The sequence below is a fragment of the Falco peregrinus genome, chromosome 2, assembly GCF_023634155.1.
Source record: "Falco peregrinus isolate bFalPer1 chromosome 2, bFalPer1.pri, whole genome shotgun sequence".
Lineage (NCBI taxonomy): Eukaryota > Metazoa > Chordata > Aves > Falconiformes > Falconidae > Falco > Falco peregrinus.
The window spans coordinates 27,489,980-27,511,064 of NC_073722.1; the positions used below are offsets into that span (position 1 = coordinate 27,489,980).

The following is a 21,085-nucleotide window of genomic DNA, read 5'->3' on the forward strand; positions in this document are numbered from 1 at the left end:
AGGATCAAGTTGCTCCTGAATTACATTAATGTCTCTTGGAGTTTTTTAAAGGTTGTAGGGCTCTTTCTGAACATAAGAAAATGTCTTTTTTATTGTAAGGGTGGCCATGTGCTGGCATGGGTTGCCCAGAGAGGTTGCAGTCTCCATCCTTGTATGCAAACTCTGACTGGACATGGCCGTGAGTAACCTGCTGTAGGTGACCCTGCTTTAAGCAGGGGCTGGAATAGATGACCTCCAGAGGTCCCATCATATTTCTGCTTGGTGACTTAGATACCAACATCTCCTATACAGACCTATAGGTAATTATGCCTACTAATCTGAATTTGCTAAGACAGTGAAGGAGGACTGTTGCACACATGTATGATTTCTTCCTACTGCACAAATTCTCTTTTCTAACATACTTCTATTCTTAAGTGTTTTCTGACTTCTCAGTATGAAATATGTAATTAGTGGATAAAGATTATTTCTGTAATCAGAAAAACAACTGCTGCTGAGCTAAAATTATTTCCCTAAACCCACAAAACTAAGCACAGAACAACAGCATAAGCAATGATGAAACTTTACCAAACACAGAACATTACCTTCTCATCACTTACTCAGGGCCAAACAGAACTGGCAAACAGAAGACATAACTTAAATCTATTAGGAAGTTTTTGCATTTACAGTTTCTGAATTAGATACTCCACATCTGAAATAGATTTAGAAAAAGATGTATCTATAACTATTAAAGCTAACACTGGACTGTTGTGATTTTTCTTTAAATATATAACATGTTATTTCTGCTATGATAAGAATGCTTATTTTGCAGAGACAAAGCAGGGAATTGAAACGCTAAGTATTCTTCTGCCTTGACTCTTGGGTACTCAAGCAAAACACAAACCAGCACCTAGAACCTCCTAATGCACATTAGTGTGTTACTACACAACAGCTACAGCTTCTACGCTGTGCACCAAATCATGAGAGAAGGCAGTAATTTTTAAGCACACACAGGTTTGCTGCATCTGAAGAAGAAACAATTTTCCTCTTCACAGAAACTGTAGTTGAATTTATTCCCCACGCAACCAGAATTTACCCTGTAAGTTTACATACTAGCATGCAGTAAGATGTCTTTAGCCTGATAGTGGATTTGAGAAAGAGTGAGAAACTATTGTAATGAAAAAAGCCCAGTAACAGCTGAATGCAACAGCTGCCTTTTGGTAAACAAGACCAGACTAAAAAAAGATTCCCTGTTTCTTTAATACACAGTAGGTATGAAAGCAAAGCGTCCCACAGAAAAAGAACTGTTAGCACATCAACTCACCAGGACCAGGGGGAAAAAAACCCCACAAAAGTTGAATGATTTATGATTTTAGATGCTATGCATTGTTTATACCCACCGGTATAAACCTACCAGTTTATACCCACCAGTCCCTTCATAAGGCCTTAGGTCTGTGAAGGCCTCAAGCACAGGCTTAACTATTTCAAGGGAGCAGGTGGTTTTGTTTAATATAAGACAGACCTGTGTTGTCAGGAACTGGTCTAGAACAATAGACTCCAGAAATTCCTGGAGACTGAAAACCTTCAGGGTCAGGTCTTGAGAGACCTCAGAAGGTCTCATGCCATCCCAGCTGGAATACAGCCTTAAAATTCTTTCACAAAGCTCTTGAAACAAGTTGATATTTTGATTGAGTTTTGCCTGACTACTCAAATATGAGCGGACATCGGAATTATTAAGTGCTTTTACTTGCCTTTTTTTCTCACCATAGCAGCCTCAATAAAATAGCCTCAAGAAGTCTAATATACCGTTTGCTATTAATACCCTTCCTTTATTTCACTAAAGAGTGCTGATACAGGAAAAATAGGGTCCACAGCTGTGTATCCTGGGAGAAGCCATCTAGTTGTACCAGGGCAGATGGCAATATTTTTGTCACCCATAAGATATTACAATCATGGAATACTTTGTAAAAGCAGTAGAACAGAAGAAAGGAAAACTATTTTTGATATATACAGAATGTAGATAAAAAGATGATACAGCAAAGTATTTCTTTGCATTTTTAAAAGACCATAAAATTTTTAATTTTGGTGGTTTGATATGTACTAAAAAGCAGTTGGTCTGCTTTCAGCACACTTCTAGCAAAACAGCTGTGCAGTAATAAAACAGATCAACACTTCCTGTCCTTATCACCTTATACCCATGCTAGTGGTCAACTGACTTTTTTTGAACAGTGTTCTCAATGGATTTAAAGTTTGGCATTTTAATTTCTAGATTTCACTAAGGATTATTTTTTTTAATCAAGATACTGCATAATTTCTCTTTTCAGAATCACAGAATAGTTTAATTTGGATGTGGCCTTGACAGTGCAGTCCCCCACATAAAGCAAGGCAAACTTTCAAGTTACATCCAAATTCAAACTTAGATGAGATGCTGGGAGTCACAATGAGCCAAGCTGCAAGTAAGCCCAATGATGGGGACCCCACAACCTCCTCCTCTCCATTGGAAACCTACAGCTGACAGAGAAAGAACAAGACACAATCAACTGAGATTTCTGTTGTGAGGATTGTGGCCCACTAGTTTAACTAAAGAATGAACTAAAAAATTCTAGCACAAAACCAGTCTTTAGTATCTCACTGAAGTAAAAAGTTGTTTTAAAAGTGAAGAATCTCCTTATTCCTTGGCATTAGTAGAATTCAAGGTAGAAAAAAGGAACAAACTTTTCAAGTCAATTTCCATTTCAGTGAGACTTTTTATATTCAGGTCTTATCTCTAGTGTCTTCATAGGGTTATTCCTTCTAATATCTTGTTTGGAGACTGCTCTACAGCTTCCTACACTGCGAACTTTCTCCAGTTATTAACTTCAATTCTCATTTACCACATTTTCACCCCTTGACTCCCAATCAACAGTTCTATGGAGTACTTTCATTATTAGCTTTCTTCCTTTGTTATTTGTTGACTTTTAGTCTGCCCACAAAGCCACTTTGAAACCAAGATTTAATTCACAGAAGTAGAAAGGTTATAGTTCCTCCAGTCCTTGGATGATGACCATCTTTTGCAAGTTCCTGTCAGTTTTTCCATACATAAGAATGCATGATGGGTAAAGCCAAAATGAGATTCTTACCAAGAGCTCCCTAAATACTTAAGATCGGTGGGTGCATGGACAGACAGTTCACCTTTGCTCCATGACTTCACATCTCAATGCGTATGATCTAAAACTTTACTGCTGTATCCTCACTGCTCATAAAACAACTATGACCTGTGACACTCTCAGCAGCTTCACCATCAGCGCATGTCAGTCTAGCTCATTTTTCTCTACAGTACCTAAAATGCACTAGGTGTCTCATCTAACCAGGGAACTTGTGGATGTCTTTTGAGAAAGAAGAACAAGTCAGAGCACACCCAGAGGGCTGGGAGGGGTAGCCAGGCTAGCAGCCAGTGGGGCTAACCGCACTGCAGGTGTGCTGCTCAGGGAGGACTGTGAAACCAGACCTGCAAAGGCAAGACAAGAGATTTTTTTTCAACCTTGATAAGGGAAAGCTCAACGGCTGAATAGCATCACTGTGGGCCTATGAAAGGAAAAGCGATCTTATGCGTGTCTACTTGTGGGCATGGTTTGCTTAGTTAGGTTTCAACGGGCATTATACAGAGGATAGGATAAGTGAGGGTGATGGGGCTAAGACAAACTGTCCCGGGATGTACATAAGAAGCTGATGAACAAGACTGCACTAAATTCAAAGGATATTCTGTATAGGGCAGAACAGAGTCACCTGTTTAAATCCAGTTCTTTTTGACTTGGAGCGTGGTGGATGAGTGACACTATTGTCCTCCAAGATGACTCTGACACAGTAAACACCGAGAGTGGAGCTCCGTGTAGCCAACACATACTCTTACAGTTTACACATTATCATAAAAAGCCATAAAGGTGACTAGACTTCTCACATCCATCAAGTGCTGCCTCTACAAGGTTACTAAGTAGTGCAGATTGATGCCACGAATACTGTATGCCACTTTCACAGTATCACATTCCTTTTAATATTACAGACAAATCTCAGCTCAAGTACGTTCCTCATGACTCCTCAGCTGGAAGGAAAAGGTTACACTTTTTGCAAAGTCATGTGAGTTGGAGAGCACTCCATGCAATTTAAAGAGGCACAAAAAGATTTTATTTCCTTTCTGAAAAGAAAAATAAAAATATTTGCAGAATCTGTTTATAGATTATCGTAAACAAGTTCAGAAATAGAACATAATTGTACTTGGTGTTCTAATGAAGTTGGCCCGCTCTATTTTGCGGTGGTGCTTCCTCCCTGAGAGAGATGCATGATGTTGCTGATACACTTTAAAGGTTTTCTTTTACATGCTTTCAAGACATATCTTACTTGAAGCCCAAAATACAAAAAACCTGGCTACTTTCCATAAATAATCCACCATATCCCAGACTGCAGCTTACTTTTGAACTCCTCTCCATGAAAATGCATGATCAAAAACTAAACTGCAGCTGATGGAAGGCCTCTATGGGCTTTTAGTGGACCTCCAAATGCAACAGCACCTAACTGGCTCTGAAGGGAGTATTCCTGTAAAATCGACTTTTGGGAAGTCTACAACTATACTCTGCCCTTTATTTGGAGGGTTTATCACATGGTGTTCACTATTTCATTCTTCCCTAGCCCCCTTCTGTCCTTACGATACAAGCTATTTCTTTTCATCTTGTACTGCTTCATCAGCTCCTTCATTCAGTAACATAAACTTTTAAGCAGTGAATGTGAAATAAAGCTAGTCAACAGATATTTCAAATAGTGCATTAACATCTCCATAGCATTATCTTCTCCATCTTTTGTTTCAAAGTTTTCTTTTCACACAATTTCCCAAATTAGAACAGCACTTGAAGACGTAACACCAGTTGCTGGTCACACCTGCAGGATTCCCGGCTCACATTTTACAAGTCACTATTGAACATGGAGGCAATACCTATGCAAAGTAATCGCTAGAAACATCTATGCTCATTCCTTATCAACAGAGATTAAATCCCCTTTTTTTTTTTTTTTGAGTGGAATTGCAAGCAGCTCCCTTCACAGGGTTGAGGCTGGCCTGCGGCTGAGTTAGAGACAATGGGGCAGGAAACAGAAGGAAGACTATTTTTACATAGTTATAAATGGAAAAAAGACAGCAATGGTGTTTGAAAGCTTTCAGGACAAGGGTGGTTTTTGTTGTTTTTGAGGGGGGCTTTGTTTGTGGTTTTGGTTTTCTCTAAATTGAAAGGCAATAACAGGATTTAAAACAGGAAATGAGTTACTAAGAACATTTTGGGGAAGAGTTATTTATCAGATTGTATTCCATTTCTGCAATAGGAGACAGGCTCTCGCCTAGTCTCCTTTGCATTCAGGTTTCTGTCACAGTTATGAAAATTGGTACAACTGGCAAAATAGTGGCTAGCAAAACAGACAGAAGTGAATATAATATATTTTCCAATTACATAAAACCTGACATTGTTCAGTCCTTTTTAGCAATATCCAACTCCCAAAAAGAAGGGAAAAAACCTCCATTTGCAATGTGTGTCCTCATTACAACTGAAGTTATTTCTGATATAACCTTCTTAGGCAGCTGTTACAAATGTGTGTCAAAATCCTCCTCTCCTCAAAATTTATTTTGACATTTTCATGGCAAGGGGTGCGGAAGGTGGAAATCATCCTATGAATCCTTTTGACTGACATGATGAATAAGTTGGGTCTACTTGCAATAGAGTAAAAGACCATCTCTTACTCTGCAATACAGCAAGACTTCCTGAGGAAAGAGTGCTCCACAGTCCTCCTTAGAACTGCTGGGGAATGAGGCAGGTAGGGGTGCAGGGGGACAGAAGACATTTTTCATAGGAAGAATTTTACTCAAAACGTTAAACTTACAAAGGCCCCAAGGGAACTGGAGTGCAGAAGCTGATTAGCTTTTTCCAGCATTCTGCCTGACTAGTATAAAGTACCAGTGAACTGATTTGCTCATGGATGAGCTTGTATTTGCTGCTTTGTCATGTAATACTAGACTTCAGCTGCCTCAGGTCAACCCATCTTGACTTCCACTTAAGAAAAACAGTTACTTAGTTCACCAGTTTCAGTCCTTTTTTGGATGTAAAACAAATGGTTGCTCATGTCTAGGGGCTTTCGGCTTCTCATCAGAAAGTCTAATGAGATTATTCAAACTTGTCAATTACCTAGATACTTCTATGAAATCCACTCCTGTAGTTGATACTAGTTTGTATTTATAGGTTTTTTCTAAAATACATTGTAACCCACCCAAAATAACAATGTATTTATTTCTGAAAATTAATTCCCTTTGAACACAAGATGTTTGCTGGCCTTTGATTCCTACAGGAATGGTCATCTTCGGAATATCTATGCATTTTATGATACTGACATAGGTTAATTTAAAGTTTATTGATATTGATAACTATCAGGCATTCCTAATGTACAGCACATTCAATATAATGGAAGAGGAGGAAGAACAATACACCTAAAGAGCCCTCAACCTCTAGCAAGACTCTTATTACATAAGAAACATGTATAGAAATTGTTAATACCCTACAGAATTAGACTGTATTTTGTCACAGAAAGCTTACTGACCGCCTATGATTCACCATGGACTATTTACACTAAAACACTTATTACATAATTTGAATTAAACTATTCAGCTTTTTGTGAAGAAAAGGTTATGTTCTAACTGTCTTGGAAATTGTTACTAAACTGTTATCAAGGACAGTGCAAAACACATTGCCTTTCCTAGGATAATTTGCATTTGCTGGAACCTATCTGTGTGATGCTGTTGGACAGAAAAGGGAAGAGCAAGCTGTTTACTCAAGACCCCCCTCCATTAAGGTACAGCCAGATCACACTAGGGGAGTTGCCAATTTCTTTTCCAAAGAGTCAAGGATCATTGTCCTGAGAAGTCAGTACTTCCAATCCTGCTGATGATAGATGAATTAGATCCTGCTTCCCTCCTGTTAAAAGATAAAGCTGTCTTAAAATTTTACAGTAAGTAAAAAGTTCAACTTTTCTGTATTCTGTTTTTCTTCTCACATCCAGATTTGACAAAACTATTGCAAGAAAAAAGAAATAGCTTGGGAAAAGATGCTTTTGTAGAGTGGTTATTCCATAAATCTTTACATCAGGTGCCTCTGAAAGTCACTGTAAGAGATTCAGTATGTCTGCACTAAGTACACAAGCACGCTAGAGAAGTGAAGAGAGAAAGTTAAACAGATGGGACACTAGATACCTGAAATCATTATTTAACCGTGTATTCAGAGGAAGGCAATCAGTGTGTGCCATTCACTTACAGACTGCCTGCAAGACAGTGTTTCACTGCAAATGCCATCATGTATGGTAAGGACACATCAGTTGCAGAGCAGGGTTATAGACTATTCTATGTCTGGCAGTCCTGCAATACCATCCTACGCAGCACTACTTCACTTGTTTGCGCTTTTGGTCATCTTAATCAGATCCCATTTCTTCATTTAAATGTTGGCATCTTCACTGGCTGTTCTCTCGTCACTCTAACTGTTTCAGGGCAGCCCAGTGTGCTCCTTGTGTGGACAGTCAATAGTGAATTTGCATGTCCCAACACAAAATCCAAGATGTCACTGTCCTTTTTAGATAAAGCTGCACATTCAGTCCTAAATGGAGAAGAGTTGTCAAAACATAGGTAAGAGGTGCCATCAAGACAAACAGAGCTATGGGATCATTCCTGATAGCCAACCCAGAGCCAAGCCAAGGTGCCACCCTAGAAATACCTAAGAACAAAAAGCCAGAAGACAAGTTTTAGCAGTGCTTCCAGATTATGCAAGTGCCATGATGGTCCTCCCTACTGACAAAAATTCTCATGTTTATGCCCTGTACCAAATTCACGAAAGACCTACGTTGGCAGATCTCTAGATCTGCAGCCTGTGCCAACAACTTTATTTTGGTGATCTCAGTTCAGCCCTATTACCTGGCCTATGCAGGTGCTGCTAATTGATCTCAGAAGCAATGCTCATCTAGGAAAACCCTATAACTAAACAGTAACAGCTGAAATTCATCCTTCTGTTCTTTCTCTATTAGCCATACTACACTATTACCAACATTTTTTTAAAGCTGCAGTCAGATCATTTACTTGCATAATCTGGTTTATTTAAATATATGCCATAACAGCAACCACTATCCAAGTCCCACATAATGCCTGAAAGGAGTTTGAAAATACTAATGATGCAATTGATGAACAACAGAAGAAGAAATTCATTTGCTTTCCTATGCCAGAAAGCAATGCAGGATTAAAAAAAAAATAAAATAAATTCATTATAATCACAGCATGGAAAAGACAGAGTACCAGACTAATTGAAAATGGAAGATATTTTCAAGATTCTCAAGATATTTGCTAAAATAGTAATGATGTTCTTCCATCAGTACGGTCAGAGCAAGCTAGCTGTACTGATGGGAAACAAAAAATTGGAAATCACCAGAGCTAGTCTCACTGCCCTCCCAAACAAAGTGTCTGCATGATTGTACACTATGTGGAGAACCGTAACCAATCAAAAAAGATACCAGTAAGAGCATATAAAAAGACTTTCAATAATACACATTAGCCCATGATCAAGAGCATTTCCTAAGCCCCTACCGTTTATTTGCATTACCACCTAACAGATACAAAATTTGATCCACATTGTACTTTATTCACACACAAAAATTCAGAATCTGTTCTCTTTTCAGAGTGATGAAATTGCTATTTTAAGCCTATCCAGTCTCTTCCAACAGTAAATTTTCCATTATTCTTTTTTGTTCTTCCACTGTCCCCAAGGCTAGGTTTCTTTAGAAAATGGTAAATTAGATGGACAACTACCAAACACTGAATTGCAGTGAAGCTGGACAGTTCATACTGTCACACCCCTTTCAGAGTGATTGAATTCTGACCTTCACAATATTTCCAAAATATTCTATATTTAAACACTTAGTCACTGAGGAAACCCAAAAGGGAGTGGTGAGTATTCAACATTTCTAAAACACAGATGTCACAGACTTAGAGGATCTCCATGAGAAGCTGGAGGGGGATACAAGGATGATGCACTATGGGACATACTAACAGACTAGCTGAAGAAAAGTATTAATAAAAGAAGGAAAAAAGATTTCAAGGAAAGACTCCTTTTAATGCCAACTTCTTTCCCAAAAAAATTATGTCAGCACTAGGGACTGCTGGTATTTTGGCCACACCTCATATACAAGTGGACCGGGCCACTTTGCGTTGTTTTTTAAACATACGTTAAAGCATTATCAAATCTTTGGAAATACAAGAGAAAAAATGCTGTATGAATTATAACAAGCTATAAAAAAATAATTCTGTATATGATTCTGCACTTTATAAAAAAAACCACTGCATCAGCTCCATGAACTGTGTTCATATGTGAAAGATCATTTTTCTTAAGCCCACAAAAGTCAGCCTCTGATGACTGTATGTCAAATGGAAATGGCAATCGCTTCCACAGAATGATAAAACCTACAGGTTATATTCCAGCAGGACTCACCCAAAATCTGAAATTCCAGCACATATCTTTGGTTTGAGTTCCGGTAACTACCACCAGAGTTTTAAAGACAGCCCTCTTGTACATAGCCATCTGAAATTCCAAAGCACTTCTACAAATCTCCTTATCCATAGCTTGCATCTGAGTTGATTGGAAGCTATAAAAAGGTCCAAAGAAACAAAACCAGCACAAAACATTTAGTGTTAACCGTCCAAATTTCCATGACAACGGCTTCAGTGAGCTCACCTCACTGGTACTATAGCAGCAGACCAATGGTCCAGTAAACACAGAAAGAAAACTGTTAAGATCTAATAAAAGTAAAATATTTGGTTACAGATCTCCTTGAAATAAACACACAAAACCCAAAAAATGCTTGACTGAAAAAGAAAGGGGTTGTTTAGCTCAGCTCAGCTTTGCCATTTTCAGTACCTGGGGGGGGGTGAATGTGTAACTCCGTGCAAGTAGTCTCTTCTCCCCAAACCTGCAATTTCACAGGACATCTGCATCTGAAAATCCTGTTTGGTTACTGCATATCAAATGTTCCCTCTGGAAAAAATTTAAGTTTTTGATTACAGTGATGATGCTGTAAAGGCACAAAGAGAAGCATTCTCATGTCCAAAGCCAGCAACTTTTGAGTTGGGAAGAAGCTGCCAGGTATTTCAGCCAAGATTAATTTTTGTTTTGTTTTTCAAATGTGACCATCAACACGTGTGCTTACACGCACACTGCCCTGAGAACAGAAGGCAATACATGATTTTGCCCTCTCTTCAGCTAGTGACAGTCAGATGTCTAGGTTACAGAAACTCTGGACAACTTCTTCAGGCCTGAAATTCTTGCAAAACAGTAGCCAAAAGGTCAAGATCCCAATAAAACAAAAATTCTCTGATGGGTCCCCCATCCCTTGCATCAGGGGCATCTACTGGAAAGCTGTATGCTGTTTGTCCAGTTTCTCTAAGTGGATTCTCAAGTATTATACAGGTGTGACTACTTCAGTATTTTAATTTGGACCAGGAGCATGTCTGAGAGTAGATTCTCCCAATCCACTTCTTGTGCAACGGACCACATTGTGGAGCTGTCTTAAGGTGCCTGAACTGACATCCATTTAAATAAAACTAAGCCTTCATTTTGTGGTGCATTTCACTGCAAAAAGGCATTCAGTTCACAGCACCAAATTAGGGCTAGTTCAAAGTAAAACCCACTTTCCTGAATGAGGTATACAACCCGACCTCAGCACCAGCCACTGCCCTTGAACTACCTGTTGCTGTATGCTGCTTACTAATGGAGATGCAACCTACACGCGATTTCATCCAGACTAATAACTGCAGCTTTCACATACCTCACCAGCTGATCTGGGAATATTGGCCTGGCTTTTTGGGAGCTTGAAGAGACAAGAGAAAAGTGGTAGCAGAAACCCAGCTGTTAATGCTCTAGTCCACCTTGACAGGGTAAAGGTGTCTGAACCCTCCCCCTTGCTTTTCAGTAAGCAAACCGTGTTTTTCAGCAAGATTTTACTTTAAATCTCTCTTATTAGAATTTTTTATCTATGCATTAATTCATATCAGGATTTGCTATTGTAATTTGGTTTAAAAGTAAGAATAACTGAAAACAATTCAGATAGAACTAAGTACAAATAATATCAGTGATAAGACCAATACACTGTGGTTAACATCATTCTTTGCCTCAGCTTCTGCTCTCAAAGTTACAGCTCCTTTTCCCAGCTCTACTGCCTCACATCCCCATACAAATTAGTAAGCAAGCTCCTATTTGGGCACATCTCTTGACATATTTTGTATATCTTTACTGATATGTAAAAAACTAACAGAACTGAGGCTGAGATATTTTTTTCCTCAGTCATTGCCATCCATAGGTACTTCAGCTTGAAGAGCTGAGCTGTAAAGGCTTCTAATAATAATAATAAAAAAAAGTATAGCCAAACTGCAATTCCATTAACAGTGTTTCTATTGAAGATTTACTTGCCAAGTCACTAGTCAACCTCTGTACACCATACACAACCACAGCCCCTTCAACTTTAAGAAGTCTTTTAAACTATTTTGTTTTAAAATCTTAGGTATTTATTAGCTGGCACAGCAAAAATGTTCCAACATCCCCTTAAAGCAGAGGTTTCTCAGAAATGTTGCAGCTTCTATATTCAGGATGATGGGAAATTACAAGCGAATTGCCTTGCAGCTCTGTGAGCTGATCTCTGAGGAAAGAGGTGCTTTGCCCAACTTTTCCCTTAAAGATACTTCTACCTGGGGAACCCAGAGCCAAACTGCTGCTTTTGTGTTCTCAGAAACAACTCTAGTGCACATAAAAGACTGCTTCATTATAGCAGTCTTCAAAAAAAGCAGGCTATGATGTGAAACAGTATTTTAAATCATCAAATGTAAAGCAAATAAAGTCAAACTGCAGTGCTGCGTGTGTGTGTGTGTCTCTATATATATATGTATGGCAAAACCCCAAACAAACCCTTAGTTGCACCACCACCCATCTCGGATGGGACCTAGAGTTTTCTCTGATCCTTCAGGATTTACTAATATTTTTTATATTGGTTTGATCCAAAATATGTTAACCACACGAAAACAGTGGTTTTTCAGCAAAGGAAAGCAGTTTTTGACTGGAGCCTGAAAGTTCTGTTTTGAATTGCAGAGGGCAGGACCTGTACAAAACAGCAAGCTCAGCTACCTCACTGGGCTTGGCTCGTTAAATCTGAAGGTCAATATGAACCTGAAAGTAGATACTCATAAGAAATTAATTCAGACAAGCATAAATGATTCAAGAGAAAAACCTTGGTAAGCTGCAACCTACATGGCCAGGAATTTTACTATGGAAAGCCCTACTCCTTATTAGGGCACCCATAATGTACCTTACAAATGCAGAGAACACTGCCCTACTACATCTGCACAGCCACATAAAAGCCGTGTAAGCCGGATCGTATTCTGGCCCTCTCCCATCGCATCAGAGACGTCTAAGCAAAGTGGGTGCAATTCAGGCCTGGCATGCAGAAAAAGAAATGGAAGGACGAAGAATAAAAGTGAACAGCTCCAAAGGGAACGTAACTGCTGAGTAACAGAGGGGTTTCACCACACGACTGACTTCATTTCAAATGCTGAGTGCATATTCCTGGGTCATTGCCCAGACCCCCGTGGGGGAAAGTGGGGAGTGACTGGCATACAGAAAACAGTGCTCTTCAACTGCTTGGCGTTTTGCGACAATCTACATTTATGTAAAAGCTATCAACTGGTAACAACACTTTCCCCCCAGCACAAACTGACCAGGAGAAACACACTAAGGAGCAACATAGTGTTCTCTGACAGGGGCACTGCGCGAACTCATGCACCAAAACCCAGCTCCAGCAAAAATCTAAACTTTCTCTTTGCTGTGTTGCTGGCATCCAGCCTGGGAGACAAACGAGGTTCTGTCCCTCCAGCCCTGCCCACAGCATCAATGGCTTCAAGGAGATTCTTCCACAAGCAAAACTGCAGCACTTGAGTTCTCCCTCCCCAGTGATTCCCAATTCTTCCCTGACGCTAGTTCTCTATTACCTTTCTGATTCTTGATACAGTATCCAAGAATTCAAATTCATTTATGAAAAGGGTTATCGGGGTAAATGCACCAGCACAAACATGGGTTGTACCCCATAGGACACCATCACCCTTTATTCATCTTCCTAAATAATATATCATCTTAGTAGTAAGTCTAAGTAGGACTCAAAAGTAAGACAGGCTTAATAAACTTCTAAGTTTATTGGGCTTTAGACAGTGTTAAAACGCCTGGTTATGAGGGCTCCTTAAGAGATCAAAACTCAATTTGTTTGGCTAAAATGCAAGTCATTCACTGAGGGATTAAAGATAATCAAGGGTGCTCAACTCTGCTGGAAACTAGGGAATAAAGAAAAGAGGCATATCAGTATAGCTGGAACAAAACATCCTCGTGAAGGATTATGATATACCCTGAAACAGACCAGCAAAAAAGCAAAGATCACCCTTTCAGAACACTGTTAAAAAGGAAAAAAGGAAGGGGGAGTTTTCTTGGGCTTCCCGATTTTCAGTCTCTCATTCCTTTTCATTTTCTTCCAGAAGGCAAGTTAATTTCCCTTGTAGCTTCTGGCCTAAACTCAGACATGGATTGTTACTCTCATGAATTCTCCTACAGAGGTCTACTAGGCACTATATTATTTAGAAAATAGAAATAACAGCAAAATAGAGCAAGATAAATTATAATAGTATATTAAGCTATATTAGGATTCCTAGAAAAAAAAGTGGCATTTCCAATATTTTTATAATTACTACTTCAGTATCATTTTACAGCACAAGCCAAGTAACCAAGCCTTGCTGCACTGAATAACGTATGTAGAAACTTTCTTTTTTGTGCCTTGAGAGCTTCCCAAACTGAAAAAAAGCTCACAGGCAATTCTGACTCAGCAGTCATAGAGTCACAGAATGGGCTGAGTTGGAAGGGACCTTAAGGATCATCTAGTTCCAGCTCTCCTGCAAGGGGCAGGGACACCTTCCAGTAGGCCAGGGTGCTCAAATTCCCATCCAGCCTGGCCTTGAACACTTCCAGGGATGGGGCATCTGGGCAAGCTGTTCCAGTGTCTCACCACACTCATAGTGAAGAATTTCTTTCTAGTATCTAATTTAAATCTACCATCTTAAAGCCATCACCCCTTGTCCCATCACTACAGTCCTCAGGGGGTGGGGGTGAAAAACACCCAACCCACTTCTTCCTCTGCTATTGGGAATTTCAGGTGTCTATTGTGAATACACCCTAAAATATGATCTTCAGAGCAGAATAAATCCAAACAGTTTCTCAGTTCAAGGTCCAAAATTAGCCAAGCTAGCTGGCAACAGCTACATTGTAAACCCACCCTTTTCTGCCACTGCTGGTGGTCCATTCTTGGAGGTTCCTCGGGCTGCAGTGAGAAACTTTTCTGCTCTCAGTTCCCCTCAAGAAGGAAGTGGGAGCATCTCCTTCCTACCTGCTGTCCTGCAGGTTGGAGGCAGTTGACCAAGGTTGATTGATCCATACCAGCAAAATCATTATAGAAGAAACCTTGATTTAAATAGTGTAACCTTGCTTTGCATTTTATCTTAGTTGTTTTCTTTACTGGCTCCTTGTTGGTTTTAATCCTTTCGACAAAATAAGCTGAAGCTAAACATAACTTTTGTATTATATATTGTAGTCATTTTTTGTAACTAGAAAGACACACTATGTATAAATTCCTTAACTAGCTGAGAATCTGAGGACACATTTACTCAAATCCTCTATTTATACAATTTATTACACTAAGAAACTAAGAACTGTTTCTCACTTTCTATTTCTTTAGCAATCAGTCCTTTAGTACTGGTTCCTATCAAGCAGCTTCTGAACAGAAACTTACATTATAAAATGAAGTCAACTGTAGACAACTAACACTAAACTTGTATTTGGGATTTGATTTAATTAAACCAAAGCTGTATTGATATTTGATGGAAACAGAAAACTACTATTAACTATCACTGTACTATTGTTTCCTACTAATCAATTAATGGTGTGCAAGTACACCATAAATCAGTAAGAATCTGCTATTCTATTTTTTATTTGCAGACTGAAACCTTTGATGTTTTTTGACCTCAAAATGATCTTTAGTAACAGTTATTGCAGTGAACTAAACTGAATATAGATTGAAGTATATATCTCTAAGAAAGTGACTGTATTGTCTACCCACAACAGTGCAAAGTTAGTTTACACTTTCAACAAACCATGTTCTAAAGTGCTTAGTCAAAGGTTTCCCTGAAGTCAGCTGTCTGACTGCATAAAACTGTGCAGGAAAAACAGGTATAACTGTTCTTTTTTATTTAAATAGTTTTAAGACACTAAAACAAGTCAGTACTTAAGAATTCATTATGCAACGAGTCATAACTCAAGTGGTTTACACAGCATCCATATGGCCAATGTGGGCAACACCAGCCCACGTAGGACTCAAGCAGGCCTTTATCCTCCAGCCCAGAATGGGCCCCACAACCTGGCCTGGCAGCACTGCAAAACTCATCCCCAAGGAGCCTGCGCGTAGGTAGAAGACAAGCTGGGTAAAACAGCACGTAAAAACCTGTAATGAAGACATATTAAAAGGTAATGTTTATACAAACATTAGGGACCAATTTTATAGCATATGGGAGTAAACTACTTCACTTGTATCTGCAGGCCTGGGGACTTGCATGCTGACACTAAGCACTCACTACTGGATGGGGAGTGGGAGGGTTACACATTTTTAAGTAATAGACGCAGGGGGATAGCTTTGTTTTGAGGGAGGTAGTCTCCTCCCCACCATATCCTGCAGTCATTCCCCATTCTGGAATGGGCCACCATCTTAGAAAAACTGGAAAGGCTCGCATTTGTGTTGAAAGCCTACAGCAGTAGTTCCTATGTTTTTACTGATCAGATTTTGGCAGGCAGGGAAACTTTCCCTGTTAACAAGCCTCATTTTATATTTCAAAATACACTGCTTTGCTTTCCCTCCCAAATTAGTGCTGATCATTAATGGCCATTAAAATAATAAAACTAAACACTTGCAAGGAACCAGCATTGCAATAATTAGTTCTGAAAGCCCAGAAGGCACTCCTGAAAGCTGCTATAAGTGTGTTTCTGCAAGAGCTTCTGTTATGCTCTCTAAAAACGCAGCCAACCTTGTGTGCTACGAGTTCTACCTTGTACCTCCTCCAAGACTAACTCCTCTCTGACTAGCTGCTTTGTCCAGTTGACAAGTGAATAACGAGAGGGAGAAACAGGCGACCCCTTGGCGGCATCCCTGAAGTATTTACTCAATAGCATCACTCATTTTTGACAGCAGCCACCTGTATAAGAGACTGACCTGTTTGTAAGAGCTGGCATGGAAATCAGCTGGTATCATTCCCTTGGATAATACAGCAAATCAGGCCTTATGTCACCCACAAGACAGAGCCACAGTGATGCCAGAAGAGGGAACTACCTTAACAAGTGCTCTACCTGGTAGGTCTTTAGACAGACAAAATAAGCCAAGTGGAAAGAAAAAAGGATACATTTTTATTTTTCCAGGGCATGGCTAAAATTAAGCAAGCTCCTTTTGAAACAGGATAAAGCCAATCCTATCTGAGCTTCTGAATGAACGCAACAGAGTCACACATCAAGCACTTCCCTTTTACTATCTTCCCACAGTAGGTATTTCACCCATTACCGATTCAGGGAGAGAGAGGCATAACAGTGATTAAGCAGCTGACCATTTACACCTGGCAAAACCGAACGGAGAACCAGGCTTTATGTGGTTTACCTAGCAGGCTAGGCTGCCTGTTACACTTCAAGATAAAGTTTTTTTCCCAGCTAATTCCTCCAGTTCTTGCCTGTCAAACAGCTGTTTCATCTACTCGTCTGTCATTTTCTACACTTTCTACTTTGCCTCACAACAGAAAATCATGCACAGCTCATTTTAAATTCAGAATGACTGTTACTTTGGGGAATTTTTTTTTTTAAACATCAGCTCAAAACTATATTCTAGATTTCTTTAACCATCTCTATTGCTTTGCATCCATATGTGGTTTCACAGTTACAGTGGAAAATCCTACTGAAGTCCTAGACACAGATGTAGCAGCCAGCACAGGACACACGCATTGTCGTACTTAGACAGGTCTCCCATTAAAAGCTAAGTTACTGTTCTTCATAAATTCAGAGTATGACAAAACCCAGGAAAAAAGTCCAAAACAAACAGTGGGAGTGCTGTTACACACTCCCCAGAGCACACAAGAAGCGTCAGACTCCAGCAGGCAGTAAGCCCACACCTTCTGTGCAGTTTTAATTACCGCTCTCCCCTTCCACCGATCCGGAGCAAGGCAGAGCAGCCGGCCAGAACTGCAGCTTCGTGTTTAACCCCTCAGGCCAAGCCAGGAGTTTATCCGTTTGCCTTCACTGTTCACTTTGAGCGCGTCTCCTTTTCCCCGGCTGAACAATACAGCGGGGCTCTGCTCCCTTCCCAGCGGCGGCTGACTTGCCTTAAAATTACACGCGAACGTCTGCAAACTCTTAGGCTGGACTTTCCTCCCCGAGCGCGGCGGACGGCGGACGCGGTGCCGCCTACCTTAGCCACCCAGCTGAACAATGGTGACATCCTACGAGCTCCGGCTCCGGCGCGGCGGCCGGCGGCGATCTCCGGCTGCGGCCGCTCCTCTCCGCCTCTCCCCACTGCCGCCCGGCTGCCGCCCGCCGCTCCCGCCGCCTCATGCGCCGGGAGGGGAGCCAGCCCGCTCGGCCCCCGAAACCTTCCCCGCTGCCGCGCCCGAGCGCCAGCCGGCGGGACCGTGAGCTCGCCGCGCCGGGCAGGCTCCCCGCGGCGGCGCCGGCTGCTGCTGCGGCGCTGCCGGGCGGGAAGGGAAAGGAAGGGCCGGGGCCGGGGCCGCGTCCCGCCTCCGCCTCCACCGCGCTCCGCCTCCGCGCCCCGCGCCGGGCTGCGGCCGCCGTCCCGGGAGGCACGAAGGGAGCGGGCTGGCCCTGCGGCAGCACGGCCGGCGGGCAACGCGGGCCGCCGCCTGTGCCGCACCGCGCGGTGCTTCCGCGCAGTTCAGCGCGAAAGGCAGGAGTCGCAACTATTAAAAAAAAATGAAAAAATCCCACGTGGTCCACGTCACTTTCTGGGAATACGCTGGCATCCAAGTCTCGCTTAACGCTGACGGATCGAGCCAAACATCACCTGTTTGAAACCACCGCGAAATGTTACACCTCCTGTCGGGCTCCCCGTGGACGTCACCCAATGGCATCTGACATGACACACCAGTAGCTCCACTTGCAGAAATACGCGCTCGAAGGCGAGAATCAGCAGCGGTATGGCAGCGGTCAGCAGTACGCATGCTGCTGGCAGGCCAAGGGACACTACCTGCCACCCGGCCAGCGAAGGTGCTAACTCCTGCTGGCACTCTGGCTGGACTGCCTGTGAACACCTCGCTTGCAAACACCCCGCCTGTGAACACCTCGCCTCCCCAGTGGCTGTAGGGCTGCCTGAAAACAACTCACTCTCGCTGGCCTCAGTTTGGAGGAAGGGCACAGAACTGGGGGGAGGAAGCTTGGATTTCACAGGAAATAATTCATTGGGTCTAAAACAAAAAGCCCTTTATTTTCCATCACCTCACAGAAACAAAATGAAGAACTCTATTTGCAAAATCGTAAAAGAAAAACATAAGGCTCTGTTCAGCACTTCTTCCTAATAACATTCAACTCTTCAAAGTTAGATGTGAAAGTGCCAAATTCAGCTCTTCACTCTGCCCAAAGACACTCTCACTGAGACAGTCACCTCACTGGGACAGTATCCTGCATGTGCTTGCACTTGCATGTTGAATATTCCAGGGCCAATGGAATAATCTCCAGGTTTAGAGCTGACACTGTTCACTCGTCCACAGTTATTAAACAACCACAGGAGCAAAAGAGTCACACACACACACACGCTGGGGAGAAGCAGAGCCAATGTCACAGCTCACAGTGGCAGAAAAGGAGCAGTTTTGGACCCTGCCCCAGACTGCATGATCCTGCAGCCCTGGGTCGGTTCATACAAAGCAAATGAGGCAGAGAGTTGTTTCACCCAATGCTGGGTGCATAATGGGCCATGGTGGGTTGAGGGGGCAACACAAACCCAGCTCTTTTTAGGTCATACCTGTCGCATCCGCAATACCTAAGCATGACACTTGCACCCACTTCCTCCTGAGGAACAGAGAATCATAAACCAACAAACTAGCATGCTGATGCAGAACAGTAACACCTACCCAGAAAAGGGGGCATGAAACAAAGGGCTGCACCAGTGAAGTATGATACCTCTGCCAACTCATCACTGAGAACGGAGGTACCTGACTGTGGTGGATGCATGAGGTGGTGTGTGGCAGTGCATACCCAGCTCTGGCCTGGCCTGGGTCAGCTCAGCTGGTGGTGGTGCAACTAGGGAAACTGCTGCCACTGGATGTTAGCACACACTAGCTAAATACTTGTTTACTCACCTGCAAAATTGCATCTTGACCAGTTTCGTTGGCTTGCTCAAAGACACACAGCTAATCAGAGAAAGAAATTGATGTGAGAATTTGAAATCCTTTTCCTGAGCAACATTTTTGAGGGAGCCACTAACCATGTATGAGCTAATAAACCAGCATGCAACTTACTTATGGTGACCTCCTCATGGCTGGAGAGCCGAAAGTCTGCCTCGGTCTGCTTTTTAATCAACTTAAAACCTACACAACTGTTTCTGGAATTAAACCCATATCAAATACATTTCACATTTTCATAAAAGGAGAACGGAGTTCAATTTTCTAATAGCTTTTCACAGGTTAAAGTAGAGGTGATTCACAGGGATGGCCAACAGCTCCTTCTGTCATTACAACAGTGGCCATGGACAGTTTGATTGCACAGGTGTTCTTAGACATAAGCTCCATAAATGACTAAATATGACCAACGCTCACTCTGGTGGTGTCTCCAAAGGTGTATTGGCATAATACAGAGAGAAATTGTCACTGCTGCTACTGTTCATGATGTATAACATGAATAACAACATCTGTTCTCAGGGATTTAAACTAGGCACCTTAAAAGAACACTAGAAGTATTATCATCTGAAGTACAGAACTGAGTCTGCTTTTATTTCATAGATCAACTGAGGGCAAGAGCAAGGCAGAGTGTTCCTCATTTATGCACTGCTTACAGTTGTATAGTACCTCCACTATTTGGTGGTAGCATTAGAATTGCATTTCTCTAACACTGAGTGTGAACAACGTTATTTCTAAATAATTATTTCTTGCCCTTTCTCTGAGGAGATCCTGCCTGCTTGGGAGTTTTTCCAGCTCCCTCTTTCTGACTGACACCCTCTCACAGTTTTAAATAATACACACATCTCTGCTGAATCCACATTAAATGCTCATGTCAGTCAGATGTGCCTTCTCACCCTGACTGCAACTGGCTCAAAGAGCCATCCCCAGCATGTCATTTCACACTACTTAGCTTCTACACCTGTTGCATGCAATTGTTATAGTGATGTCTGTATGACGTTAGACGAACTCTGAAATCTTCTACATGCTTCTACAGACTGGGAAGAAGAGTGGTCTTGTGGTGAAGACACTGAATTAGGAAACAAGAGTAACAGTGAATGAATTCCAGCTTCTGCTGTCAACATGACTTTCAGGCATGCTACATCACTGTTATCCCTGCTTTAGTTCATCTGTTAAATGGAGAGGATAACAACAAGCCTTGAAGAAAGGAGGAGTGGGCACTCTTTGGCATTTGGGAAACAGCTGGAAGCTAGGCTTAAGTGTTCAGTTATGAAAACGTTTGGTAATGCATGGAATTCTTCAGTGTAAATGAAAAGGTCCCTGTGTTGCTCACCTTCCAAAAAAGATAGATTTAGTAATGTAGTAGGAACAATAACTGCATTCATTTCTCAGGATGTTCAACTTTCTAAAACCAGAACTTCTCTATTTTTCTATTTTGTTTGGCTTGTGCAAGTAACTGTCTCTCCAAAAATACTATATATCCATTTTAGGTAAATGGAAAAAATAAGGGCCAGGGAATAACATCTGTATTGCATAAACAGTAAGCAGCATTTGACA

General features: G+C 41.5%; 1 protein-coding gene across 12 annotated transcripts in view; it reads right to left on the minus strand.

The window, feature by feature from the left end:
* Positions 1 to 21,085, minus strand: part of TBC1D1 (TBC1 domain family member 1) — a 115,420-nt gene that overhangs the window by 64,918 nt on the left and 29,417 nt on the right. Inside the window, exon 3 of one of the 12 annotated variants that reach the window (XM_055796634.1) lies at positions 19,493 to 19,543. The exons of 10 other annotated variants lie outside the window; for them this stretch is intronic. In XM_055796634.1, the coding sequence (XP_055652609.1) occupies positions 19,493 to 19,543 (51 nt within the window). Of the gene's footprint in view, positions 1 to 17,592; positions 18,041 to 19,492; positions 19,544 to 21,085 lie in introns of those variants that run through there. One more of the 12 variants, XM_027795007.2, reaches the window with a different exon arrangement.